The sequence below is a fragment of the Oncorhynchus mykiss genome, chromosome 14 (genome assembly GCF_057628025.1).
Source record: "Oncorhynchus mykiss isolate SJ-2025 chromosome 14, ASM5762802v1, whole genome shotgun sequence".
Classification (NCBI taxonomy): domain Eukaryota; kingdom Metazoa; phylum Chordata; class Actinopteri; order Salmoniformes; family Salmonidae; genus Oncorhynchus; species Oncorhynchus mykiss.
In genome coordinates this window covers 39,669,725-39,685,418 of record NC_143035.1, presented here as the reverse complement: position 1 = coordinate 39,685,418, position 15,694 = coordinate 39,669,725, and the positions used below count along the sequence as shown (strand labels likewise).

General features: G+C 46.8%; 1 protein-coding gene across 1 annotated transcript; it reads right to left on the bottom strand.

The window, feature by feature from the left end:
* Window positions 1-2,446: 2,446 nt before the first annotated feature.
* Window positions 2,447-15,409, bottom strand: LOC149978366 (uncharacterized). Its single transcript, XM_090198910.1, has one exon. The coding sequence runs from the start codon at window positions 15,386-15,388 to the stop codon at window positions 11,141-11,143; it is 4,248 nt and encodes a 1,415-aa protein (XP_090055036.1). The 5' UTR covers window positions 15,389-15,409; the 3' UTR covers window positions 2,447-11,140.
* Between the last annotated feature and the right edge of the window lie 285 nt (window positions 15,410-15,694).

The following is a 15,694-nucleotide window of genomic DNA, read 5'->3' as shown; positions in this document are numbered from 1 at the left end:
TGGGAACGCTTGTTTTTGCTTTCACATTGGTTGTGGGAACGAAGAAATACGTTTACTGGTAAAACTGAAAGTCTTTTTTTATTAGTGGTGTAAAGTACTTAAGTAAAAATACTTTAAAGTACTACTTAAGTTGTTTTTTGGGGGTATCTGTACTTCACTATTTATATTTTTTGCCAACTTTTACTTTTACTTCACTACATTCCTAAAGAAAATAATATACTTTTTACTCCATACATTTTCCCTGACACCCAACAGTACTCCTTACATTTTGACAGGAAAATGATCCAATTCACACACTTATCAAGATAACATCCCTGGTCATCCCTATAATGCCTTTGATCTGGTGGACTCACTAAACAGAGAACATCCCTGGTCACCCCTACTGTCTCTGATCTGGAGGACTCACTAAACAGAGAACATCCCCGGTCATCCCTACTACCTCTGATCTGGTGGACTCACTAAACAGAGAACATCCCTGGTCATCTCTACTGCCTCTGATCTGGAGGACTCACTAAACAGAGAACACCCCTGGTCCTCCCTACTGACTCTGATCTGGAGGACTCACTAAACAGAGAACATCCCTGGTCATCTCTACTGCCTCTGATCTGGAGGACTCACTAAACAGAGAACATCCCTGGTCATCTCTACTGCCTCTGATCTGGAGGACTCACTAAACAGAGGACATCCCTGGTCCTCCCTACTGACTCTGATCTGGAGGACTCACTAAACAGAGAACATCCCTGGTCATCTCTACTGCCTCTGATCTGGAGGACTCACTAAACAGAGAACATCCCTGGTCATCTCTACTGCCTCTGATCTGGAGGACTCACTAAACAGAGGACATCCCTGGTCCTCCCTACTGACTCTGATCTGGAGGACTCACTAAACAGAGAACATCCCTGGTCATCTCTACTGCCTCTGATCTGGAGGACTCACTAAACAGAGAACACCCCTGGTCCTCCCTACTGACTCTGATCTGGAGGACTCACTAAACAGAGAACATCCCTGGTCATCTCTACTGCCTCTGATCTGGAGGACTCACTAAACAGAGAACATCCCTGGTCATCTCTACTGCCTCTGATCTGGAGGACTCACTAAACAGAGGACATCCCTGGTCCTCCCTACTGACTCTGATCTGGAGGACTCACTAAACAGAGAACATCCCTGGTCATCTCTACTGCTTCTGATCTGGAGGACTCACTAAACAGAGAACACCCCTGGTCCTCCCTACTGACTCTGATCTGGAGGACTCACTAAACAGAGAACATCCCTGGTCATCCCTACTGCCTCTGATCTGGTGGACTCACTAAACAGAGAACATCCCTGGTCATCCCTACTGCCTCTGATCTGACAGACTCACTAAACAGAGAACATCCCTGGTCACCCCTACTGCCTCTGATCTGGAGGACTCACTAAACAGAGAACATCCCTGGTCATCCCTACTGCCTCTGATCTGGAGGACTCACTAAACAGAGAACATCCCTGGTCATCCCTACTGCCTCTGATCTGGAGGACTCACTAAACAGAGAACATCCCTGGTCATCCCTACTGCCTCTGATCTGGAGGACTCACTAAACAGAGAACATCCCTGGTCATCCCTATAATGCCTCTGATCTGACAGACTCACTAAACAGAGAACATCCCTGGTCATCCCTACTGCCTCTGATCTGGCAGACTCACTAAACAGAGAACATCCCTGGTCATCCCTACTGCCTCTGATCTGGAGGACTCACTAAACAGAGAACATCCCTGGTCATCCCTACTGCCTCTGATCTGGAGGACTCACTAAACAGAGAACATCCCTGGTCATCCCTATAATGCCTCTGATCTGACAGACTCACGAAACAGAGAACATCCCTGGTCATCCCTACTGACTCTGATCTGGCAGACTCACTAAACACAAATCCTTTGTTTGTAAATTATGTCTGAGTGTTGGAGTGTGCCACTGACTATCCATCAAAAATAATAATATAATATATATATAATATAATATAATATATATAAAAGCTTAATATAAGGAATTTGAAATGGTTTATACTTTTATTTTTTACTTTTGATTCTTATGTCACGATCGCTGTCTTCAAACTCCCTGTCATAAATGAGCCAAGGAGCAGCGTGCGTGTAGTTCCACATCTTTAATAGAAGTAAAACCTTCACACAAAAACTGGTAAACAGAAACCGACCGTGACTCGACCGTGGCGCACACAAACACAGGTGGGGAAAAAGGCTGCCTAAGTATGATTCCCAATCAGAGACAACGATAGACAGCTGCCTCTGATTGGGAACCATACCCGGGCCAAACAAAGAAACAGAAAAACTAGAACGCCCACCCAAATCACACCCCGACCTAACCAAATAGAGAAATAAAAAGTCTCTCTAAGGTCAGGGTGTGACAACTTAAGTATATTTTGAACGGCAAGCACAAATGAGGACACATGGAAATTAATTTCATTAGGTAAGTAAGTACATTTATTATTTTATTGTGACACGGCATTGGTAGTCTTCGGTTCTCTATCCATAGAATTAGTCCACCGCGCCTCCAGGATGGCCACGATTTAAAAAAAAAGTTGTTTTTTTTGCAAAACCTTTGCAAAGTTGTTCACTTTAGTCGATTCAAACAATCCCAATATCACAGGAAAAAAGCATCATCATCAAGACACATAGACAGTTTTTATGATGCTCAGAACTGAATGGTTTTTTTTAAATAAGTTCTCTTGTGGTCTTTATGAGGAGTTTTGTGGAAAAAAAAAAAAAGTTGAAAAAAAATTCTACTTCATATTCATCATCGTCAGAGCCGCCCCAAAATGGCGCTTTTCTATGTTTTGTAGTAAAAAAGATAGAGGAAGATAAGCGTTTCTAATGACATCATCAACCAATTAGTAGACCATTAGTCGGCAAGTAGTAGTCAATTAGTAGGCAAGAAGTAGTCAATTAGTAGGCAATTAGTAGGCAAATAGTAGTCAATTAGTATGGAAATTGCCTACTCACAATTGATCAAATCACACGATGTACACCGATGATGTCATTGTAAACACTTCTCTTCCTCTGTTTTACTACAAAACATAGAAACACACCATTGTTGATGTTGGAGTGATGCTGGAGACGATTAATATGATGTGAAGTTTCCCCTATAAAGTTTTGAGAACGGAATGTATGTTCTTTTTTTTTAAACATCCATAGAACATTCTCAGAATGTTACACAATTTTCTTGTGTTTTTATCTAGTGTAATCACAACATTCTCGGAGCAATTTGAGAACATTACTTTTAATAGAACCATAAGGAAAACCTGTAGAAAACGTTATGCCGAAGTACTGAAATTCCCACAGAAAAACGTTGTTTCTTATTAACGTTCTCTGAACTATTCGAGAAAATTCCCCAACTGTCAAACCAGTTGGAGAACGTTCCAAGAACAAGAAATGTTCTGTTAAAGTAATGAACTAACCAAGAAAATTATGTTTTTTTGGTCAAGTTTTTAAAAGTGCTGAGAATGTTCCAAAGCCAAGCATCAATCCTGCACCGGTCCAGAATGTTCCAAAGCCAAGCATCAATCCTGCACCGTTCCAGAATGTTCCAAAGCCGAGCAACAATCCTGCACCGTTCCAGAATGTTCCAAAGCCAAGCAACAATCCTGCACCGTTCCAGAATGTTCCAAAGCCAAGCAACAATCCTGCACCGTTCCAGAATGTTCCAAAGCCAAGCGTCAATCCTGCACCGTTCCAGAATGTTCCAAAGCCAAGCATCAATCCTGCACCGGTCCAGAATGTTCCAAAGCCAAGCGTCAACCCTGCACCGGTCCAGAATGTTCCAAAGCCAAGCAACAATCCTGCACAGTTCCAGAATGTTCTGGCATGGTTGTACACATAATAACCATAGGACAACCACCAAGCTCTAAGAAACAAAAGGTACAATCGGAAACTATTCAGACCCCTTGACTTTTTCAACATTTTGTTACGCTACAGCCATATTCTAAAATGGATTGAATAGTTTTTTCCCCCTCATCAATCTACACACAATAACCCATTATGACAAAGCAAAAACAGGTTTACCTTTTTAGCGATTAAAGCCTTGAGTCTTCTTGGGTATGAGGCTACAAGCTTGGCACACTTGTATTTGAATAATTCCTCCCATTCTTCTCTGCAAATCCTCTCAAGCTCTGTCAAGTTGAATAGGGAGCATTGCTAGACAGCCATTTTCAGGTCTCTCCAGAGATGTTCTAATCTGGTTCAAGTCCGGGCTCTGGCTGGACCACTCCTGCGTTGTCTTGGCTGTGTGCTTAGGGTCGTTGTTCTGTTGGAAGGTGAACCTTCGCCCCCAGTCTGAGGTCCTGAGCACTCTGGAGCAGGTTTTCATCAAGGATCTCTCTGTACTTATCTCCGTTCATCTTTCCCTCGATCCTGACTAGTCTCCCAGTCCCTGCCGTTGAAAAACATCCACACAGCATGATGCTGCCACCACCGTGCTTCACCATAGGGATGGTGCCAGGTTTCCTCCAGATGTGGCGTGTGGCATTCAGGCCAAAGAGTTCAATATTGGTTTCCTCAGACCACAGAATATTGTTTCTCATGGTCAGAGAGTCTTGACAGCCCAACTCCAAGTGGGATATGGGTTCTCCCATATCCTCAGAGAAACTCTGGAGTTCTTGGTCACTTCCCTGACGAAGGCCCTTCTCTCCCGATTGCTCAGTTTGGCCGGGCGGCCAGCACTAAGATGTGTCTTCCTTTTAAGAATGATGGAGGTCATTGTGTTCCTGGGGACCTTCAATGCTGCAGAAATGTTTTGGTACCATTCCCTAGATATGTGCCTTCCCACAATCCTGTCTCCGAGCTCTCTGGACAATTACTTTGACCTCATGGATTGTTTTTTGCTTTGACATACACTGTCAACTGTGGGACCCTATATAGACAGGTGTGTGCCTTTCCAAATCATGTCCAATCAATTGAATTTACCACAGGTAGACTCCAATCAAGCTGTAGAAACATCTCAAGGATGATCAATGGAAACAGGATTAACCTGAGCTCAATTTCAAGTCTCATAGCAAAGGGTCAGAATTCTTATGTAAATAAGGTATTTCTGTTTTTTATTTTTAATACATGTGACCGACCGGCTAAAAGTAGATGTCTAATGTAGAAAAATATGAAATTGTGTTTTTTACATTGGATAAAAGTAGAGAGCTACAAAATGGTATATCAAACACAACAGTTGATGAACAATGGGAAAGTAATTCTGCTTTGAAAGTTGATAAACTTGTAACCCCACTTTTGAGAAAATAGCCTTTGAATATTTTGGTACACCTACATCTTTGTCTACACCCATTCAGCATCCGAGAATTCTGTCCCAACAACAGCAGCTAATTGACTAATGTTGAGGCCTCCCGGGTGGCGCTGTGGTTAAGGGCGCTGTACTGCAGCGCCAGCTGTGCCATCAGAGTCCCTGGGTTCGTGCTGGGTTCGCGCCCAGGCTCTGTCGTAACCGACCGGGAGGTCCGTGGGGCGATGCACAATTGGCCTAGCGTCGTCCGGGTTAGGGAGGGCTTGGTCGGTAGGGATGTCCTTGTCTCATCGCGCACCAGCGACTCCTGTGGCGGGCCGGGCACAATGCGCGCTAACCAAGGTTGGATGCGCGCTGTGTTAAGAAGCAGTACGGCTGGCTGGGTTGTGTATCGGAGGACTTTCAACCTTCGTCTCTCCCGAGCCCGTACGGGAGTTGTAGCGATGAGACAAGATAGTAGCTACTACAACAATTGGATACCACAAAATTGGGGAGAAAAAGGGGTAAAAAAAAAAAAAAAACAATTGACTAATGTCACTCTGATCATTTTACTCCCCCTAGCAGAGCTGGCTGTTTTCATGTTATCCAGAGCTTTGGTGACTAACTGTGCTTCTGGCAACAATTTAATTACACCTTTTTTGCCAACATTTACCAACATTTACCACCAGCCGTATTCAACGGGTGTTGAGCGTTCGTAAATTCGTCAGTATTTCAGAGCTCGAGCACACTCAGACGAGAGTGCTCTGAAATCGGAGTAGATAGCCAGAGCGAATTTACCTGCTACGTCTATCAACATTTATCGCAGTGACACCTTGAACATTCTATTGAAAGGGTTACTTGCATATTGGAGTCGTTTGTTAAGAGACGTAGCTAGCTAGCTAAACCATTAACCATAATCCCAAATCATGATGTTACTACCCTGCATGAATCTGCAGGTAGATCACCAACAAGGTTCAATGTTAGCTAGATAAAAAATTAGGCTATAACTAGCAAACCAAATTTCGCTAATATTACTACACAGACCATACACGTAACGTTAGCTAGTGAGCCAGCCAGCTAACGTTAGAGAGGCTAGCTAACAGTACACTTTCACTTGAAATGAAAATGACTTTCTGACAAAATTCGAAACGTGTAACATCTGAAGATTTAGCTAGCTAGCTCGACTATCTCCCTCTCTGTCATGGATTCCATGGTTGCCCTTGGTTTGATGATGTAATCCGGAGATAGGTGTTTACTCCATCCCCTTAGTTATCATACTCTAATTCCACTGATTTTAAAACTCGGTCCTCCAGAAATGAGAGAGTAATACTTATGCAGTTCTCACACGTGATATCTTAAAAATAAATAAAAAACCGCTGCGATAGAAAGGATTACCTACACACTACCAGCTCAAATAAACAGAAGCGTGCTACATGGGAGACCAATCCGGACTCATCTCACGTCCAGCCCATTCATTATCTCAGCCAATCATGGCTAGCAGGAAGGTTGCTGTCTTTTTGTGTGGCTGAACCAACTAGGCTCAAAAATGTAACAATTTTATTCGTATTTACAGATGAAATACAACTTAGTTATTAAGGCACATGAAAGTTCACATGTTCCAGAATGCATTTCTGCCAAAAAACACATTTTGATTTAAAAAACGTCTCTCCTGTGAAGTAGTAACGTGCAAAATACACCTAGTTTCGTCAAACAAGTCACAAATTAGCAAACAAATGTCTACAAATCTGTTTTCGCTTTGTCATTATGGGGTTTTGTGTGTAGATTGATGAGAAACAGTTTTATTTAATCCATTTTAGAATAAGGCTGTAAAGTAACAAAATTTGCAAAACGTCAAAGTGTCAGTGGCTGCTAAAGTCAGCCTGCATGGCTGCTAACATAGTCTAGGTATGGCTGAACTAGTTTGGCTGAGATGATGCATTAACGTTGCAGTCCAGTGGCTTGGGAGGTGGTGTAAAGATAGTTGTAACAATTTACTGCAGTCCAGTGGTTGAGGGAGCAGAGGAAGGGGTAAGGCCATGATGTAATGTAGTCCAGGAAGGGGTATAGAGATAATGTAATGTAGTCCAGGAAGGGGTATGGAGATGATGTAATGTAGTCCAGGAAGTGGTAAGGAGATGATGTAATGTAGTCCAGGAAGGGGTAAGGCCATGATGTAATGTAGTCCAGGAAGGGGTAAGGCCATGATGTAATGTAGTCCAGGAAGGGGTATGGAGATGATGTAATATAGTCCAGGAAGGGGTATGGAGATGATGTAATGTAGTCCAGGAAGGGGTATGGGGATGATGTAATGTAGTCCAGGAAGGGGTATGGGGATGATGTAATGTAGTCCAGGAAGGGGTATGGAGATGATGTAATGTAGTCCAAGAAGGGGTATGGAGATGATGTAATGTAGTCCAGGAAGGGGTAAGGAGATGATGTAATGTAGTCCAGGAAGGGGTATGGAGATGATGTAATGTAGTCCAGGAAGTGGTAAGGAGATGATGTAATGTAGTCCAGGAAGGGGTATGGAGATGATGTAATGTAGTCCAGGAAGTGGAAAGGAGATGATGTAATGTAGTCCAGGAAGTGGTAAGGAGATGATGTAATGTAGTCCAGGAAGGGGTATGGAGAGAATGTAATGTAGTCCAGGAAGTGGAAAGGAGATGATGTAATGTTGTCCAGGAAGTGGTATGGAAGGTGGTTAATGTAGTCCAGGAAGGGGTTTGGAGATGATGTAATGCAGTCCAGGAAGGGGTATGGAGATTATGTAATGTAGTCCAGGAAGTGGTAAGGAGATGATGTAATGTAGTCCAGGAAGTGGTAAGGAGATGATGTAATGTAGTCCAGGAAGGGGTATGGAAGGTGGCTAATGTAGTCCAGGAAGTCGTAAGGAGATGATGTAATGTAGTCCAGGAAGTGGTATGGAGATGATGTAATGTAGTCCAGGATGGGGAATGGAAGGTGGTTAATGTAGTCCAGGAAGTCGTAAGGAGATGATGTAATGTAGTCCAGGAAGTGGTATGGAGATGATGTAATGTAGTCCAGGATGGGGTATGGAAGGTGGTTAATGTAGTCCAGGAAGTCGTAAGGAGATGATGTAATGTAGTCCAGGAAGTGGTATGGAGATGATGTAATGTAGTCCAGGATGGGGTATGGAAGGTGGTTAATGTAGTCCAGGAAGGGGTAAGGAGATGATGTAATGTAGTCCAGGAAGGGGTATGGAGATGATGTAAGGTTGTCCAGGAAGTGGTAAGGAGATTATGTAATGTTGTCCAGGAAGGGGTATGGAGATGATGTAATGTAGTCCAGGAAGGGGTATGGAGATGATGTAATGTAGTCCAGGAAGTGGTATGGAGATGATGTAATGTAGTCCAGGAAGTGATAGGGAGATGATGTAATGTAGTCCAGGAAGGGGCATGGAGATGATGTAATGTAGTCCAGGAAGGGGTATGGAGATTATGTAATGTAGTCCAGGAAGGGGTAAGGCCATGATGTAATGTAGTCCAGGAAGGGGTATGGAAGGTGGTTAATGTAGTCCAGGAAGTCGTAAGGAGATGATGTAATGTAGTCCAGGAAGTGGTATGGAGATGATGTAATGTAGTCCAGGATGGGGTATGGAAGGTGGTTAATGTAGTCCAGGAAGTCGTAAGGAGATGATGTAATGTAGTCCAGGAAGTGGTATGGAGATGATGTAATGTAGTCCAGGATGGGGTATGGAAGGTGGTTAATGTAGTCCAGGAAGTCGTAAGGAGATGATGTAATGTAGTCCAGGAAGTGGTATGGAGATGATGTAATGTAGTCCAGGATGGGGTATGGAAGGTGGTTAATGTAGTCCAGGAAGGGGTAAGGAGATGATGTAATGTAGTCCAGGAAGGGGTATGGAGATGATGTAAGGTTGTCCAGGAAGTGGTAAGGAGATTATGTAATGTTGTCCAGGAAGGGGTATGGAGATGATGTAATGTAGTCCAGGAAGGGGTATGGAGATGATGTAATGTAGTCCAGGAAGTGGTATGGAGATGATGTAATGTAGTCCAGGAAGTGATATGGAGATGATGTAATGTAGTCCAGGAAGGGGCATGGAGATGATGTAATGTAGTCCAGGAAGGGGTATGGAGATTATGTAATGTAGTCCAGGAAGTGGTATGGAGATGATGTAATGTAGTCCAGGAAGTGGTATGGAGATGATGTAATGTAGTCCAGGAAGGGGCATGGAGATGATGTAATGTAGTCCAGGAAGTGGTAAGGAGATGATGTAAAGTAGTCCAGGAAGTGGTATGGAGATTATGTAATGTTGTCCAGGAAGTGGTAAGGAGATTATGTAATGTAGTCCAGGAAGTGGTAAGGAGATGATGTAATGTAGTCCAGGAAGGGGTATGGAGATGATGTAATGTTGTCCAGGAAGTGGTAAGGAGATGATGTAATGTAGTCCAGGAAGTGGTAAGGAGATGATGCAATGTAGTCCAGGAAGGGGTATGGAGATGATGTAAGGTTGTCCAGGAAGTGGTAAGGAGATGATGTAATGTAGTCCAGGAAGTGGTATGGAGATGATGTAATGTAGTCCAGGAAGTGGTAAGGAGATAATGTAATGTAGTCCAGGAAGTGGTAAGGAGATGATGTAATATAGTCCAGGAAGTGGTAAGGAGATGATGTAATGTAGTCCAGGAAGTGGTAAGGAGATGATGTAATGTAGTCCAGGAAGTGGTAAGGAGATGATGTAATGTAGTCCAGGAAGTGGTAATGAGAAGATGTTATGTAGTCTAGGAAGGGGTATGGAGATGATGTAATGTAGTCCAGGAAGGGGTAAGGAGATGATGTAATGTTGTCCAGGAAGGGGTATGGAGATTATGTAATGTAGTCCAGGAAGTGGTAAGGAGATGATGTAATGTAGTCCAGGAAGTGGTAAGGAGATGATGTAATGTAGTCCAGGAAGTGGTAAGGAGATTATGTAATGTAGTCCAGGAAGTGGTAAGGAGAGGATGTAATGTAGTCCAGGAAGTGGTAAGGAGATGATGTAATGTAGTCCAGGAAGTGGTAAGGAGATGATGTAATGTTGTCCAGGAAGTGGTAAGGAGATGATGTAATGTAGTCCAGGAAGTGGTAAGGAGATGATGTAATGTAGTCCAGGAAGTGGTAAGGAGATTATGTAATGTTGTCCAGGATGTGGTAAGGAGAAGATGTAATGTAGTCCAGGAAGTGGTAAGGAGATGATGTAATGTAGTCCAGGAAGTGGTAAGGAGATGATGTAATGTTGTCCAGGAAGTGGTAAGGAGATGATGTAATGTAGTCCAGGAAGTGGTAAGGAGATGATGTAATGTTGTCCAGGAAGGGGCATGGAGATGATGTAATGTAGTCCAGGAAGTGGTAAGGAGATGATGTAATGTAGTCCAGGAAGTGGTAAGGAGATGATGTAATATAGTCCAGGAAGTGGTAAGGAGATGATGTAATGTTGTCCAGGATGTGGTAAGGAGAAGATGTAATGTTGTCCAGGAAGTGGTAAGGAGATGATGTAATGTAGTCCAGGAAGTGGTATGGAGATTATGTAATGTAGTCCAGGAAGTGGTAAGGAGATGATGTAATGTAGTCCAGGAAGTGGTAAGGAGATGATGTAATGTAGTCCAGGAAGTGGTAAGGAGATGATGTAATGTAGTCCAGGAAGTGGTAAGGAGATGATGTAATGTTGTCCAGGAAGGGGCATGGAGATGATGTAATGTAGTCCAGGAAGTGGTAAGGAGATGATGTAATGTAGTCCAGGAAGTGGTAAGGAGATGATGTAATGTAGTCCAGGAAGTGGTAAGGAGATGATGTAATGTAGTCCAGGAAGTGGTAAGGAGATGATGTAATGTAGTCCAGGAAGGGGCATGGAAGGGGGTTATGGATGATGTTCCTGCAGTGTCACTCAGTGGAATTAGCTCGGGAGCAACATTTGTGCTGCTGCATGTTCTTCAACAGTAAACGGAAAGGGTTCCTCCGGCGCCTGCCTCTTGTTCCCTCCGGCTCCCCACTCTTCCTGGCTGAGCGCTTACCTGACAACACCTGGGTAACCCCAGAGGCTGGAGGAGGGGTGGTGGGCAGGGGCATGGTGGCTGGGTTTAGGGGAGGAGGGGTGGAGGGCAGGAGCATGGTGGCTGGGTTTAGGGGAGGAGGGGTGGAGGGCAGGGGCATGGTGGCCGGGTTTAGGGGAGGAGGGTTGGAGGGCAGGAGCATGGTGGCTGGGTTTAGGGGAGGAGGGGAAGGCAAGGCAGGAGATAGATGCTTTCTGAGCTTCTCAACCTGCTTCTCCAGGTGTTTCTGTATGGCTGAGCCCAGGACGGCTACCTCTACCACCGCTCCATACACCTCCCACGTCATCCCCCTCTCGTCCCACCTCACCTCCTGCACCAGCTCGTCCGACCTCTTCTCTTCCTTTGTCTGCTTTACTTGCTCCTTTGCTTTGGCTTCAGTTTTCTCTTCCGTTGTCTCCTTCGTTCTTTCCTCCTTGTTTCTCTCCTCTGTTGGCTTATCAGGTTCCTCTTCCCTTCTCTCCTTCTCATCTTCCCTTCTCTCCTCCTCCTCCTCTTCCCTTCTCTCCTCCTCCTCTTCCCTTCTCTCCTTCTCATCTTCCCTTCTCTCCTCCACCTCCTTTTCCCTTCTCTCCTCCTTCTCCTTTTCCCCTCTTTCCTCCACCTCCTCTTCCCTTCTCTCCTCCTTCTCCTCTTCCCTTCTCTCCTCCTCCTCCTCCTCTCCCCTTCTCTCCTCCTTCTCCTCTTCCCTTCTCTCTTCCTCCTCTTCCCTTCTCTCCTCCACCTTTCTCTCCTTAGCCCTTTTCTCTTCTTCCCTTTTCTCCTCTTTCTTCTCCTCCCCCTCTCTCCCGCTGAGCACTGGGAAGGCTGCGGGGGTGGCGGGAGCCGTTTTTGGAGACATGGGTGCCGTGGAGAGAGAATGAAACTCCACCTGCCGGCCTACTTGCAGCTCAGTGTCATTAATCTCCACGCCCGTCCTCCTAGAGGATGATGGGAAAAGGAAGGCATCTGCGCTGAACCCCTGGGGTGGGGTCATGGGGCTGGTGGCTACAGAGTGGTACTGAACCACCTCCAGACTCCTAGAGGCTGCTGGGAAGAGGAAGGCATCGGCCCCCTGGGAGGGGGTCATGGGGCTGGTGGCTACAGAATGGTACTGAACCACCTCCAGACTCCTAGAGGCTGCTGGGAAGAGGAAGGCATCGGCGCTGAACCCCTGGGGTGGGGTCAATGGGCTGGTGGCTACAGAGTGGTACTGAACCACCTCCAGACTCCTAGAGGCTGCTGGGAAGAGGAAGGCATCGGCCCCCTGGGAGGTTGTCATGGGGTTGGTGGCTACAGAATGGTACTGAACCACCTCCAGACTCCTAGAGGCTGCTGGGAAGAGGAAGGCATCGGCCCCCTGGGGTGGGGTCATGGGGCTGGTGGCTACAGAGTGGTACTGAACCACCTCCAGACTCCTAGAGGCTGCTGGGAAGAGGAAGGCATCGGCCCTCTGGGGTGGGGTCATGGGGCTGGTGGCTACAGAGTGGTACTGAACCACCTCCAGACTCCTAGAAGCTGCTGGGAAGAGGAAGGCATTGGCCCCCTGGGGTGGGGTCATGGGGCTGGTGGCTACAGAGTGGTACTGAACCACCTCCAGACTCCTAGAGACTGCTGGGAAGAGGAAAGTGTCGGTGCCGACCCCCTCGGGTGGGGTCAATGGGCTGGTGGCTACAGAGTGGTACTGACCCACCTCCAGACTACCCTGTGTCTGCTGCTTCCGGGCCAGGGAGCCAGGGACTGGAGGGCTAACTAGAGGGGGCTGGAGTTGTTCTGTCTGGATGGTTTGGGCAGTTCCACTCCTGTCCAGTAGGCTGCGCTGTTCTGTCTGGTTGGTTTGGGCAGTCCCACTCCTGTCCAGTAGGCTGCGCTGTTCTGTCTGGTTGGTTTGCTCCTCACTAAAGCGGAGCATCGCTTCTTCTCCTATGTGTTCTGGGTGCTTGTTTTTAGTCAGAGATTGTGGTGATGTCATCTGCTTCGTTTCCGTTCGGATGTCTTCACCGGATGGAGGGAGAGAATCTTCCTGTCTGTTTCCGTGTGAGTGGGGGTTCATGACAGTCCCTGTGGTTTTGGGTTGAGCTTTATCGTCACTCCTCCCATCGTCCAGGCTGTTTTGGGGCACTGGAGGAAGGACTTTCACCCCTTCACTGTTGTCTACCTCCACAGACCCTTCAGGCTCAGTGCAGTGAATAAATGACATAGTCTCCCTTCTCTCCTCCTCCCTTCTCTCCTCCTCCTCTTCTTCCTCAACTCCAAAGCGGTCATGATGGGTCACCAGAATGGTGATCTCTTGATCGACAGTGTCCCCAGTCGCCCCATGTCGCCCTCTCCTTTTAACCTCCTCTGGTTCACCAGCGTAGTTGTGACAGAGTCCGTCAGTCTGAGGATCTGAGTAAACAGAGCTATCTGGAGGGATGTTGGACTGAGACTTTGTCTCTTCAGCCACCTCCTCTTTCGGAGCGCTACATTTCAATACCGGGGCTAACATCAGACGAGGAGTAACTACAACAGGGTCCGATGTCGTTTCCCTCTCGTCCCTCCCCTCTTTCTCTCTCCTCTCCTCCGTCCTCTCCTCCCCTTCTCTCCTCCTTCCTCTCCTCGTCTCCTCTCCTCCTTCCTCTCCTCGTCTCCTCTCCTCCTTCCTCTCCTCGTCTTCTCTCCTGCTGAGCTCTGGGAAGGCAGCGAGGACGGTGGGGGTGTTGTTTGAAGTGATTGATGCTGTGGCAACAGAACAGAACTCCAGCTGCTGCCCCTCTTGCAGCTCTGCATCTTTAGTCTTCACCCCCGGCTCCATACAGGCTGCTGGGAAGAGGAAGGCATCGGCCCCCTGGGGTGGGGTCATAGGGCTGGTGGCTACAGAGTGGTACTGAACCACCTCCAGACTCCTAGAGGCTGCTGGGAAGAGGAAGGCGTCAGAGCCGGCCCCCTGGGGAGGGGTCATAGGGCTGGTGGCTACAGAGTGGTACTGAACCACCTCCAGACTCCTAGAGGCTGCTGGGAAGAGGAAGGCATCGCCCCCCTGGGGTGGGGTCATGGGGCTGGTGGCTACAGAGTGGTACTGAACCACCTCCAGACTCCTAGAGGCTGCTGGGAAGAGGAAGGCGTCAGAGCCGGCCCCCTGGGATGGGGTCATAGGGCTGGTGGATACAGAGTGGTACTGAACCACCTCCAGACTCCTAGAGGCTGCTTGGAAGAGGAAGGCGTCAGAGCCGGCCCCCTGGGGTGGGGTCATAGGGCTGGTGGCAACAGAGTGGTACTGAACCACCTCCAGACTCCTAGAGGCTGCTGGGAAGAGGAAGGCGTCAGAGCCGGCCCCCTGGGGTGGGGTCATGGGGCTGGTGGCTACAGAGTGGTACTGAACCACCTCCAGACTCCTAGAGGCTGCTGGGAAGAGGAAGGCGTCAGAGCCGGCCCCCTGGGGTGGGGTCATGGGGCTGGTGGCTACAGAATGGTACTGAACCACCTCCAGACTAACCTGTGTCTGCATGTGTTGTCTCTCACTCTGCTCCTCTCTCTTCTTCTCTTTCTCTCTCTCTTTGTCTTTATTTATCTCTCCGTCTTTCTCTTCACCGAACTCCTTCTCTTTATCCCTCTCTCCATAGTTCTTTCTAACATCCTCTATCCCTCTCTTCTCCACTTTCTCTCTCTCCTCCTCCAGGGAGAATTCTCTGTGTTTCGATGTGTTTAAGAATGAGTCCTCCTCTGTTCCATGGTCCTGTACTGAGGGGAGTATTTTAACAGTGGGCGTTTCACACTCAGCACGCCCTGTAATCTGAGTGCTTTCCACCACAGGGTGTGAGTCCAGCTGAACAAAATCATCACCTGAGTCCACTGCTCTAATAGCTGTGATAGGTATGATAGGTGTGTCTCCGTGCTCCAACGACTCCCCATCCACCCCCACACCAATCATAGTGTGCACGTGAGGTTTTGGTTGACAGTCTTGATTAACAGACTGGTGACTGCTGTCCATACGAGGCTCCTCTGGGGCAGTGGTGATGTCAGAGGTTCCTGTGCACACAGTGGTGATGTCAGAGGTTCCTGTGCACACAGGGGTGATATAGGAAATATCTACAGTAGTACAGTGATGCTCTACAGATACCATTTCAGCTCTAAGGCATGTGATTCAAGATACCATTTCAGCTTTAAGGCATGTGATTCAAGATACCATTTCAGCTCTTAGGCATGTGATTCAAGATACCATTTCAGCTCTAAGGCATGTGATTCAAGATACCATTTCAGCTTTAAGGCATGTGATTCCAGATACCATTTCAGCTCTAAGGCATGTGATTCAAGATACCATTTCAGCTTTAAGGCATCTGATTCAAGAAACCCTTTTCAGTCAATCAACGTTGGTACAACATACTCTGGAGAGTCGCACTATCGTGACTTCGGTTAAAGGATCTACAAT